At 51.4% G+C, this 13,194-nt stretch overlaps 1 protein-coding gene across 1 annotated transcript; it reads left to right on the top strand.

Moving 5' to 3' along the window:
• Positions 1 to 95: 95 nt before the first annotated feature.
• On the top strand, positions 96 to 11,002 carry NOA1 (nitric oxide associated 1). Its single transcript, XM_068941108.1, has 7 exons — positions 96 to 1,035; positions 2,034 to 2,198; positions 3,313 to 3,509; positions 6,028 to 6,159; positions 8,380 to 8,496; positions 9,357 to 9,474; positions 10,058 to 11,002. The coding sequence occupies exons 1-7, from the start codon at positions 96 to 98 to the stop codon at positions 10,261 to 10,263; spliced, it is 1,875 nt and encodes a 624-aa protein (XP_068797209.1). The 3' UTR covers positions 10,264 to 11,002.
• Positions 11,003 to 13,194: the final 2,192 nt, after the last annotated feature.

Below are 13,194 nucleotides of genomic sequence, written 5' to 3'. Positions count from 1 at the left end.
CTCTTCCCGCCGCACGGCGGGCGGGGCGGAGCCGCGTGGGAGCGCGCGGAGCCTGTGGCCGCCGGCGGGTGGCGGCGGCGGCGCTCGCCCGCGCCATGCAGCGCCTGGGCCGGGCCCTCACGGGCGGGCTGGCCCGGGCTCGCGCCTGGCGGCCGGTGCCGCGGCGGGGGGCGGCGGCGGCGAGCGGCGAGGAGGAGCAGTTCGTCTTCCCTGAGTACGAGCCGGAGCCGGTGCGGTGGGAGGCGGCGGCGCCCCACCGGGAGGCGGAGCCGGGCGGGGAGCGGCGGCGGCAGCGGAGGGCTCCGAGGGCGGCGGCGGCGGCGGGGCTGCCCGACCCGTCGGTGCCGCCGAGCGGCGTGAGCTGTTCGGGCTGCGGGGCCGAGCTGCAGTGCCGCGACGGCGCGGCGCCGGGCTTCCTGCCGGCGGAGAAGTACCGGAGCCTGGCGGGCGGAGCGGGCGGAGCGGCGGGGCTGCGCGCCGCCGTGTGCCAGCGCTGCTGGCTGCTGGCGCACCACGGCCGGGCGCTGCGGTTGGCGCTGCCCCCGGAGCGGCACCGCCTCGTGGTGAGCGCCGCGCTGCGCCGCCCGCCGCGCCACGGCCGCGGCCCGCTCCTCCTCTACCTCCTCGACGTGCTGGAGCTGCCCGACCCGCTGCTGCCCGAGCTGCCGGCGCTGCTGAGCCCGGCCACCCCCGCCGCCGGCGTCCTGGTGGTGGGTAACAAGGTGGACCTGCTGCCCCGCGACGGCCCCGGGCACCTGGGGCGGCTGCGGCGGCGGGTGGCGGCGGCCTGCGCCCAGGCGGGCCTGCGCGGGGCCCCGCTGGTGGGCGTCTGCCTGGTGAGCGCCAAGACGGGCTTCGGCCTCGAAGGGCTGGTCAGCCGGCTGCAGCGCTCCTGGCGGGGCGCCGGCGACGTCTACCTGCTGGGCGCCACCAACTCGGGCAAGTCGACGCTCTTCAATGCCCTGCTGCGCTCCGACTTCTGCAAGTCCCGCGCCCCCGACGTCGTCGACCGTGCCACCGTCTCACCCTGGCCAGGTCAGGGCTGCTGTGACCGAGGTCCTGCTGGGCACGTGGGGGACAGCCAGCCCCGGCGGGAGGCTCGCTCGCTGGGCCCAGCCTCGGCCTGTGGCCCCGCTGCCTGGCGCCCCGGGGCAGTGCGAGCCCCCTGTGAAGCGTTTGCCCATCTCATGGCGCCGCCGCGTGTCACAGCGCGGAGGGGGCTGACTCGCACACGCTCTGGGAAGCAGGCGATCTGGTCCTCCCTGATCTGCATGCCTTGCCATCTCCCTGTGAATCGGGGATGCCCTCCGGGCTAAAGGGCAGCTGGGAGGGGGGCTGGTGAGCACCCGTAAAGTAGTCATATGCAAAGCCAAGCTGCCTTGCGAGCAGGACGTAGCTAGGGTGCGTTGAACCGATCTAAACGCCGCGTTAGAGAGGCGCGAGGTGCCGACCGCTCTGCTGAGAGAAGGCTCAGTGTTTGGTCCCGCTGTCAAAGGGTCAGCGGTGTCAGGGCATGGTGGGGTGAGCCAACGTGCGCTTCCTGCCTGTCACGGTAGGACGAGGTTTATAACTGCTGTATCGGTATTGGCCCCGATGCCGCTGACCTCATTCTGGTGCCTTAACGTCCCCAAGAGTTGGCCTCAGTGCTGTGAGGCTTTGATGCACAGAAGTCCGACTTGCAGCACAGCAGCTCTCCTGAGGACCATAGGACTCCTGAGGACCTGTGACTATACCAGCGTTCGCCTGGTTTTAGCGAGCGGGAGTATACGTGGCTGTAACTGTGAGTTGCTGGTTGCGTTCAGCGCTCCACCTTGAGGCCCTTTTACCAAAACATTGGTGAGAGCGGGACAGGCGCTTCATTGCAGCCACCCTGCCAAAGGAGGCTGGCGGGTTATAGCCGTTTGCTTGATGCTTAATTCCCCTTCCAACTTCGCGTCACTGGTTTGCAGCCAAAAGTGGGAGGAGCAGTTTTTTTGTTCTTGTTAAAGAGCTTAAATAGACCCAAATGTAGTGTGTGTGTGTTTGTTTTCCAGGAACCACGCTCAATCTGCTAAAATTTCCAATTATTAACCCTACGTGTGACAGGATATTTCGAAGGCAGGAGCGACTGAAAGCAGAGGCAGAAAAAACAGAAGACCAGCTAAGTAATGAAGAAAAAAAGTACCTTAATCATCTTAAAAAGGAGGGTTACTTAGTGGGTGAGTATTGTCAGACAAAAGGTATCTATCGCCTTTCTGTCCTGATGAAAATAGCGTGCTACAGGATGGACTGTTAACTCCTTAATTTGCTATAAAGTCCAGCTATTGATGAGTAATTTCTTCCACCCTGAAGCAACTCATCTTCACTTACTTAAGGGAAGAACATGCTAGCTACAGTGACAATAAAAAACTTGCAAGTAGGCATTAAAGTTATTCCGACCAGTTTTTATCCCAAGTAATGCTTGCAAGAGCTCTAGCTCCTTCCAAAGTAGTGCGGTTAGCATTTCTTTTGCATACTTATTTTTCAGCTGTCACAGTAGTCACATGGCAGAAGTTTCCCCTGTGCAGCGCACCTCCCATCAGTTCAGATGTCTTAATGAATTACAAGGATGCTGCGATAGAGCACACCTCTTTCATTCCTGAAGAAGACAAGGAAGTTGAATTTTAATGAGGACGTTTGGGTAGTAGGCCACAGTGGTTGTACATCAGTTTAGCATGTAGCCTGAAGAGGGGGTTGCCAAGAGATGGCTTTGACTTCAGGAGCTTGAAATGACTGTGAAATCTGCAGTCAGTCATGAAGTTGTGGTTTGGATCATCCTTCATTGCGCTATATCCAGAGCAAAAGATAAAACACAGTCGTTTGTGTTTAAATGGGGGTATGACCTGTGTCTGGACACCTATGTCATAAGACATAAGAGGAGTAATTCACTGTCTCTAAAATGGAAAAAGGACCTTGTTGCACTGTATCGTAGTTTGTGCGCATCTGAATAATTCTGTGTTTGAAAGCTGAAGGCCCTAAAAAAAAAAAGGCAGTCAACAACAAACAACAACAAAAAGGCCGTCTCCTTTACAGTTAAATAACGGGGCATTTGTGATCTGGTCACTGCGAAGGATTTGGGCTCGAGGAGGGTTAGGCAATAAATATAGAAGGAGTTCATTAGCCCTGCTGGCTCTTGAGCAGCCACGTTTCTGGCTGCATATCATCTTTGTCACTGTTAGGTTACCTGTGGTGCACCTCTTTTCAGGTAGGTAAGGAAGGGAAGGGACAGATATCTGACTGAAGGAAATGCAAGTTAATAAATTAATTACCCGGAAACTTTTTGGTTTAATCCAGGAAGAGTGGGAAGAACGTTCCAACAGCAGAAGCCTAGCCCTGTGGTTGACTTTGACCCCGACATGCTCTCGTACAGCGTAGACGAAGATCCCGGCTATTCCCCTCAGAAGCACAAGATAAAGGAAGAGTTCACGTACAACGAAGTGAAGGATGCTCGCTGGTGTTTTGACACACCAGGGATTGTAAAGGAAAACTGCGTAGGTACTCTGTGGTGCTGTGTCACAGGAGGTCAAGAGATTAGGAGGACTGTCCTGCCTTAGTTGTGCACATGGGAAAGTATTTCTGCTCTGCTCCTAGGCTTAGGAGTCTCTCAGTTTGGGTGAACGTGTTAAAAGGTAGGGGGTTTCTTGTTTTTCCTTGTTTGTTTGTTTTACCTGGGAAGGGTGCGTTATGTAACACTATTGCATTCCTGAATGACGTACACTGTGATCTTCGCAAAGGAACAATACAGGCAAACTTGTAAACAGTTAAATGAAGAGAAGTGAATAACAGTGTTATAAGCAAGTTTATACCAGCATTGCCCAAGGAAGCTTGCACTGTCTTAGCTCTGCCAGCCTACTGAACAAGGTGAAGTTACCACATACGGAGCGTTAGGAGAATAGCTAGTATTTTGTGACTGGACCAAATCTTTGAAAAAGACCTGAAGTATCTTCCTGAAGCCAAGCGGATTTGCAGTCTTCCCATTAATAGCCCCAGTATGTCAGGCGTGACTCTCTGTTTCACTAGAGCAGCAGCTCTGAAGCCGGTGCTGCTGTATTGCACGTGTCTGAAAAAGCTATGTTTTGATTGTTTTGGTGTCTGTGCAGAGCTGAGGGTCATCTTTTTGGGAAGATAAAAAGTACAAGGAGGTAGAAAAGTTCCAAAGGGAATGAAGTGCAAGAAACATACTGAGGCTGCATAGCTCAAGTACCAATGCTGCTTTTACAAGCACTACTACCAGTTTTCTGATGGACGTGTGTGTCCTATCGCAACCCACTTTGCCGTGGCCCTTCGCTCTCTGCTGGCTGCTAAGCATCTGGTATAAAAGACATCAGGGGCTTGGAGCCTTGGTTTGGTAACTAGAGGTTGGGCATGTTATTTTGGAGTTGAATAAGTGGGAAATGAGTGGGTTTTCCTGCATCCAGGAAATTCATGATGCCATTTCTGATTCTGATTATCCTTGCTGTGTCTTCGGAGAGATTAGGTGGAATATATGCCAAGTTTCAGGTCAAATTTTGTTTCTGCAGTCAGTGTTCACTTTGGCTAGAGGACAGGCAGGATGATCTGTGCGCCAAATTTTGGCGGGGTAGACTTCCAGTTGGGGGTGGGGGTAGTTTTTCGTATTTTGGAAGAAGAGGGAGGGAAAGCAGCTGTTAACATATTTGTCTGTGTTCTTTAGAGGTTCGTTTTTAGCTGCTTCCTCATGCCTTCTTACAAAGCCAAACTTCTGGAAAGTGTAGCAAAGGGTTACTGGTAACTCTCAAATTTGGGTTTTAAGCATTGCCAAACACATCAGAAAACCTGCAGCTGGCAGAGCAAAGCCTCCTGGCGTTCCAGAATCCATGCTAAAGGCTGCCATGGCTTTCAAACTAAAGATCACTTGCTCACCGTCGTAGGAAAAGCATTTGTGCTTCTGGCTGCACCACAACCCTTGTAGCTCAGTCGTTTAATGCCGAAATGAGATAGATGAGTCCTCATTGCTGAGCTGCTCAGTGAACCTGAATTTTCATGAGGCTGTCATGTTTTTGGGGGACACAGTTAGAAGCAATTCTGCCCTCAGTTTTCTGTGTTTAGGAAAGGGATGCCATCAACCTGGAGACCAGTCATTTCCTTGAGATTAGCTGTGACTTTTCAAGGCAGTAGTCCCCAAATGTTTGTGCCTGTACATTCATTCGTACCTGGGTTTGAAGAGTGCCTCTTTAGGATGTGATTAGACCACAGTGGCTGCAGCACTGCCGGTTAAGTTGCTGGCTTTTTAGTAGAACTGTTGACCCGGATCATTTCACAGAATCAGGCCTGGACAGATGAGCCAGTTAAGCCAGGTGGACAGGAAGACGACAAGCAGCAGGAGCATTTGGGAGCTCTTGCGAATGGGATAGCTCATTTCACCATGCCTTGAGTAGAAATCCATGCTCTGTGGCAGGCCAGTCACACTGCAGTTTTAGTTGCTTCACTGGCACTTTGCTCTCACTGAAATACTTGCAGCTAACACCTGAATTAATGTTGCCGCACCTTACGTCGCTAGCTAAGTAGCTATAGCAGCTAAAGGTGGTCTCCAGTTGTTCTGCAGATGGCTGCACTCATGCTAAAGCACATCTAATGCAAGTAAAGATTTTTCCTTGTCAAAGACTGTAGCACATGGGCTGCAACACCATTATTTTTGTGGTCTGCACTCTTGGTATTGCAGGCAGAGTTGTTAAGAGCATGAGCATATTTTAAAAGAGAAAAAAGATGAGCTGCTTTTCTAACTGAGGGTAAACTATGTTCTTTGTAGTGATAGCTACCGGGCTGCTGGCAACTCTTGGACTTTACGGGCCCTGTGCTGCCATGCAGAATGGGCACATCCTTGCCTCCTCCTCCTCCTCACTTACTGTGTGGACCAGAGCTGGAGAACTGTTCTGTTAGATGTTCTCCACGCTGCTCTACTTGATCTTTTTACTCTATTATAAAGTATTAATTTAACTGTCCCTGTTGAAACATCTGGAATGAGTCATGGCTGTGCAATTTCGTTTGCAGGTTTTAAATCTCCTGACAGAGAAGGAAGTAAAGCTGGTTTTGCCAACGCATGCCATCGTTCCACGGACCTTCATCCTCAAGCCAGAAATGGTCTTGTTTCTAGCAGCTTTGGGACGTATAGACTATTTACAGGTACGGGAAGAAAGGATTTTGTGAGCAATTGCTCCATCTCTTGTTATAGTACCAAATGATAAAAGGCCATCTGGGTAGCTTTCTCCCCTCTTTCTTTATCTGCTGCTCTTGAGATGATGAACCTGTTAATAAAGTAGAATAAAGCATAAAGTAGAAGCATCTTAGGATGGGGAGTTGCATTTGAAAGGTCTGATACTTGATACCAGCCTGGAATAACTGTATTATATAATGTTGACTGATTTTGAACGCTGACCAACACTTTCAGCTTGGTGGGCTTCCCACGACATACAAATCAGCACAAGACAGGGAGGGACAAGAGCACCAGGAGAAAGTGTTTTCCTCCTTCGCCGTATTTCATGAAAGCTCTCTGTCAAGAGAGGAAAATATGGGCATTTGTCTGTCCTGAGAGGGAGCTCTCTGAGGAATTTACCCAAAGAAGTGAGGAGATACACATGGATTTTAGCGTCTGTAAAAATGTATTTTTAAAAGGCTCTTTTTTTCCGCCTAACTTCTTCCCCTTGTTAGAAATCCTGTATGAAACATCTTTGAGCGGTGTGGAGCTGGCCTCCCATGATGTTACCTCTGGAAGGAGTGGTTCCCCCTTGGGTCTAGTGCTAATGATAATGCCCTTCTCAGTAGTTTGCCCCATTTTGGGAAGAAGGACCCATAACGGAGGGGGAGGTGTAGGACTACCCCTTTGTTTCAGCCAGCTTTCCAGGATCCCTGTAGAAATGCTGGATTGGTACTTTGCTGAGGATGTTCTTGGCCTGCTGGAGGAAAAGCAGTAATGTGAAGGTAGTAGGATGCTGAAAGTAATTGTGTGACAGTATGGCAGGAGAGCTCCAGGGTAGCTATGGGGAGAACCCAGAGCCCTGGCCCGAAAACCAGCTCCGCAGCCTGGAAGTGCGACACCTCCCTTGGGAAACATGCTGTTGGTGAGCAGAGCAACCCATCAGAAACAGCAGCCTTTACCCGCATCATCTTGGGCAAGGCTGTCAGAAAAGGACTTCCTGGTGAGGTGAGTCAGACATTATCAGGAACTTGAGGATGCACTGCATCCTTTTCTAAGCAGGACAGCGATATAAAAGTGACAGCTTGCCCGAAGAGGCTGCATGTTGTGGGCAGCCAGCACCCTCTGCAGAAGCGCTGCAAGGTCGGGACGATGGATGAGTGCAGATGAGGCCGAGACAGTTCTCTCATGTGATGCAGAGAAAGAGAACGGGGCAGCCGTAGGACTGAGCGTGGGGATGATTTTGTCACGAATGACAACTTTTTCTCCTGTGAGTTGTGAAGAATGCAGCCGGTGCTGGCAGCCTGGGGAACCTGAAGTCGGGGCAAGGAAGCAGCATGCCAGGCCCAGATGAGAGGGTCAGGGCTCAGAGAGACATCCGAGGTGGCAGGGCTGGTGTTGGGGCTTTGTGCCATAGGCTTGTCCTCCATGTAACAGTGCTCCTGACAGGCAGGGCTGTCCCCGTTTGGAGCCGTGCAGCTTCTCACTATCTGCCTTAGCCCGTTCTTTACCAATCTTGCCTAACAGCATGCTCCAGCGACCTTGAAGAAAGTCAGTTATGCCCAGACTGTGGGCATAGAGGAGCCCCTGCCTCAAATTAGGTCTATGATGAACTTGGAGTAGTTGCTGCCCTTGTTTTGGACTGCTGGGAGCGTATGCAGAGGTCTTACCACTCGGCAGCCTTGTTTGCTTCTCATGCAAAGGTTATGAGAGCACCTGCTGGAAACAGCCCCCCTGTCAGCCTTTGCAATGCTCAAAGGCAGATCGGAGCCAAGCACGGTTCAACAAGAGTTACATGTTAGATATGCAAAGTGAATGGAGAGGATGTACCCGACAGATGATGTCCACCACCCTCCTCGTGCTCAATAACTGCACTGAGTTTGTTCTTGAGAACGAAACTTGAGGGAAGACATCTTTTGAATGGTTTGCCTGAGCTGAGCAGATACAGCAGGAGCTGCAGTGTCAGGGAGGCTTCAGAGTGGGAAGCCTTGGTGAAGCCTTGGGTGCTTCTGCTCTCCTGGAAACCCATCTCTGTGATAAACCCTGGCTGCTCTGCCGTGACACAGAGGCAGTGGCCTGTCCTTAGGCAGGGAAGGGATGTCGCTCAAACAGGCTTCCGATACGTAGGAGAGAAATGGAGCACGAGAGAGCAGTTTGGGGTGTTTTTTCTGTTGTCATAAGTAACATCCCCTTCTTTTGATTTATATCAGGGAGAAAAACCTGCCTGGTTTTCTGTCGTGGCTTCTAATCTGTTGCCTGTCCATGTTACTACCATGTGTAAAGCGGATGCCATCTATGAGAAGCATGCTGGCAAGGAGTTACTGAAGGTAAGAGAAGGAAGTGTGGTCATGGGCTCTTGATTGCAAATAGGCAGGTCATCCTGCCTTGTCTAGTGCACTAGATTGGGAAAACCAGCATGTGCCAAGAGTTTAGTTGGTTGGGACTCCTGAGGTGGGAGAGCAGAGACCTTTGGTGCAGAGTAGTCCTGCATAGATCACATGGCTGTGGCTGTGTTGGGAAGGTGAGGCTGCGGTGCGCTTTTAGGGAGAGCGGATGCATTTTCAGCACAGCTTCTGTTTCCAGCATAGAGGCTGATTGCAGGATTTGTGGTGCTCTGCTCCTTGATGCTTGTCCTTTTGTGAATAGCCATAGAGTACAGGCAGCCATGGGGAACTTTCCTATTGCAAACTTCTACGGCGAACTATGGGGTTTCACAACAGGTTGTATTTGAAAAACATAACCTTTCTCCTTCCTCACCTGCTGGGTCCTTTGCATCCTTGCATATTTTGGTGCTCTGACATTTTCCTTGTTACTGTCGCAGACCGTGCGGCATCCGCAGGTTGGTCAGGGGCAGGGTGAGCCGGCCTTGTCTTGGCAGCTCCCTTCCTGCGCACATTGAGAACAAGCATTAAGCGCTTATACCAAGGCAGCCAGTGCTGGGCCAGCTGGGTCCTGTAGCGGACGCTCCATATTTGCTCATCTCTGAGCTCCCACTGGCTTGCTCTAGATGGGATCATGGTTCTACTCCTGGCAGGCCTGGAATAGCTCTTCTAGGGGTATCTGAGACAGCTCTTACTTGAGAAATAAAGGTGTAATATCTTTAGTTCCACTTGCGTCTTTCTCGCCAGTTAGGAGTGATGAGGCATCTCCTAGCTGTTTAAACCCTTTCTCCTTGTTTTGATATTAGGTTCCTATGGGTGGCGAAGAGCGAATGAAGGAGTTCCCCCCGCTTATCCCTCAGGACATTACCCTGGAAGGAATTGGTACCACTGAGGCAGTTGCGGACATCAAGCTTTCCTCTGCAGGTAATTTAGCATTTTCTCATTACAGTTTACTATGCAGGATCTGCATCCTAAAGACATCAATGGGAAGGGGCCTCTAGAGGGCTCAAGCCCTGCTCCTGCTTGGCGCAGGACTGTCACCAACACAATCGGGAACAACCATGACTGTCTAGCTGAGACTTGGCAACCTCCCGGAACAGAGGGAGATGCACAGCCATGCTTGTGCAGGATGATTGCATTTGAAGACTTTATGCTCCTGCTGCCAAACAAGTACCATAACATCGGCAGTGGCTGTGATACTGTGCAGGTTCTTGGACAGGTGGAAGGGCAGGGGCTGTAGATCAGAAAGCTCTTCCTTTGCGTCCCTGATAGTTCCCAGTATCCTCCCCCGCCCCCGAGTTCAGCAGGGAGGAGATATATTTTCAGTGCTGCCTTGTATTGGTGAAGAGCTGGATATTACCTCCTGAGCTGAGTTTCTCAAAGAAATCAAGTCTGCATAGCTCAGGTAGTTCTTAGCCAAAGTGGGAGGCATTGAGTTTGTGCGAGTGCCCTCAATCCAATAGGAGTGACCCTCCTTGCTGACTGTCTCTGTTTTTTCGCTGTGCAGGCTGGGTGGCAGTGACAGCTCATGCGCAAGAGAAACTGCTGCTGCGAGCCTACACTCCTGAGGGTACTGCGTTGGTGGTGCGGGAGCCTCCCCTTTTGCCGTACATCTGTAACATCAGAGGTGCCCGAATCGGAGGCACTGCTGCCTATAGGACCAAAAAGCCTCCTTCCCTGGTGGAAAACCTGAAAACTACAGGGAGCGGATAGCAACCAAAGTCTGTGCCCTTTGCTGTCTGAGAGAAGCAGAAGATGGAAAAGCCTCTGGAGAACCTCCTTGCTTATTGGTGTTCAGGAGGGCTTGGACTGCTTTTAAAACGCAGACAGGCACGTTTTGGAGAGCAGACCTGGGGGGGGGAAGTAGAGCATCTGATTCAGGACTCACTCCACAAGCCTTGGTCCGAATACTGAACTGCAGCCATTTCAGATGAGCAAGGTGGCTGGGTACCTTGTGGGAGGTGAAATGTAGCTTCTCCCTGAGACCAGCCAGTGTCAAAGGGTTCCCCTTCCCCCCTCCCTCTTGAAATATAGGATGGGAACTCAGTCGCCTGCCCTGGGCTGCCTCTGTGCTTGTAGAGTAAGACTTGGCAGACCTGCTTGCTCTCTGCTAATTAGAAACCGTGGCTCTTGGAAGCCTTATGGTGTTCCCAAAGTTAATGGAGGTGGAAGGCGTCAGCCTACTGGTTGACAGTAATTCAACAGTTGACATCTGCCAAGGCTCTTTTTATACCGACCAGAAATTAGGTCCTTTTAGTCCTTCAACATCTGGGGCAGACAAGGGAGTACAGCGCCTTGCTTTTAGAGATGGGAAAGGTGAACTAACTAAAGCAGGGCTGCTCATGTGTATGGAGAGGAAGCTTCTGCAACTCACTGCTTGGGTTCGATCTCTTAGCTTGTGTAAAGATTTCTGAAACTGTGGGTATATAATACAACCTTTTGAAGATGCTTACTCCTTAGTCTCCTTTTGAAATCACTGGCAAAGCACTCCTGTGCAGGCGTAATTTTCCTGCTAACTACACAGATGCACCAGCAGGATGGCCTGGGCTGAAAAGTTGCTGTAATTTGAAAGAAGCTCATTGATGCCTTTTTGTCGGCCTGCGCTGCAGCTATGTTTAGGCAGATCAGCACAGCCAGTCTGCAGAAACACTAAAATGACATTCCCAGTCAGGGCAAACAACAGGCATTGGTTTTTACTTAAGCTGCTACGCAGCTACATGATGTTTTGTGCTGTGAGGAGAGCCTCTATCATGCTGGTAGCGTGTTTAATTCAAATGGTGAGTGTGGGAGAAAACAGTAGAAAGCGCCTCTTCTGCTAACGTCTCCTGCTTTGTGGGGGTTATGTGGAGCGGTCCCGGGAAAGCAGGCATGGAAAAAGAGACAGCTCCATCAGCTAAACTGGGAAACAGGAAAAGGGTCTGGCTGCGGTCTGTTCAAACTAGCTCGACAAATGTAAAACAGGCATCCCCTATAACATTCCTCCACTGCCTGAAGTCTGGGAAAGATAAAACAACACAAAAGGTGACCAACTCCACATGCAGAAAGAATAACTGAAAGGCCTGCCTCTGTTGCAGCCATTGGTCCTCAGCCCAGGCAGTGGGGGTGAAAAACTGTGGACAAAGCAGGTGTTCAGTGTAGCAGGTCCCCTGGTTGCCAAAGAGCAGCCTTTTTGCAACGATCGGTGTGTGGCTGCAGGGAGTGCTGGAACCTCAGCCTGGAGAGAAGGCTTGCTCCAAACACAGGGATGCGCAGCAGGGCAAGACTCCTGCGCTGAGTGTCCCTCTGTTCTTAGCCAAGACCTGCACGCAGCACAGCTGGGACAGTGCAAGGGGGTTGGAGTTGTGCAGGTGTTCAAGCGTTTTTGCCGATGCTGCACCGTGGCTATCGGCTCCACGGGCTACAAGGGCAACGAACGGTTAGCAACAGCCCCGAGTAGGCACAAAAATGTATGTTCCTGACAGATGTTAAAGCTCAACATGTAGGAGGTTGTAACATGGAAGCAATTAGCTTGATGAAAGCCTAGAAGTGTCTTTTATGAGCTTGTGGGGCTGAATTAGGCCAGAGCTGAGGACCTGCTCTGAAATGCTTCTCAAAGTGAGAGTTTGTGTCTATTTTACGCCTATGCCAGGCAGCTTGCAAAGCAAGGCAATATTTAACATGTCTGTGGACAATAGCTAATTGAATGTTACCACGGGAGCCAAAAACAAAGGTGGTTTGAGTCTGTGCGCAAAAATGAAGCCTAAGAAAGGGGCTGGGAAAGCCCCAAAACCCTGGGAAGATCTGTCCTTCGTGGTTCTCCCAGTGTTCACTGCCTGGGTGCCAATATTTATAGCCGCTCTGGAGGAGTGGAGAAATCATTTGAAAAATGAGTATTCAGAGGAACAGCTCAGTTTGCTGGAGAACTGAGCGAAAGTTTTCTCTTGCCTGAGCATGTTGGGGCGGGGGGTAGGGGGGTAAAAGACCTATAGGGTCTAAACCCCTATAGGGCAGATTTGAACAAATAGCATCTAAAGTTGGTGGCATTGCCTCGGAGAGGCCGGGGGGACAGCGGTTGGGGTGCACGTGTCCCTGGCCAGGGCAGCACCGCAGCTTTCCAGCAAACCAGAGAGCCCAGCCAGAGCAGGGGAAGTGCGGTGTGCAGAGCCAGGCCAGGCATGGGAGGGTTGTGTCTCGCTGCTGCCCTGCAAGCAGAGACGTGCTGCTGCAGCTGGGAGCCTGGGTTCATTTGCTTTGGCGCACATCCAATTTGGTGCTGACTTGCCAAAAAAAAGCAGCTTCCTTTCTCTGCCCAGTGGCTATTCACTTTGCAGGCCCTAGGATGGGACTCCCAAGCTAGGGAAAAGGCTGCCAGTTTTCCTGGTGAGAGCAAAACCCGTCCCAAGCAATGCTCACTCTTTTTGAGGTTTGTTTTTTTTTTTTTTGTTCACTTTTATGGTCCCCAAACAGCCTGTAATGTGGGGAGAGGCGCGTTGGGGCTGGGAGCCAAAAGGGCCAGAACTTTCGAGCATCTGCTTCCTGCTGATCTTCCTGTGATTCACAGCTCATAATTCCCTATAAAATCCTCTCACCAGTAACTGTCTTCACACGTCTTGTAGCTAAGCTGCTGGGAATTGCCTAACATTTCTCGCAGCGGGGCAGAGCCTG

Source organism: Struthio camelus, chromosome 4, assembly GCF_040807025.1.
Source record: "Struthio camelus isolate bStrCam1 chromosome 4, bStrCam1.hap1, whole genome shotgun sequence".
Lineage (NCBI taxonomy): Eukaryota > Metazoa > Chordata > Aves > Struthioniformes > Struthionidae > Struthio > Struthio camelus.
The sequence above is the reverse complement of the archived record's forward strand: the minus strand, read 5'-3'. Positions and strand labels throughout refer to the sequence as shown.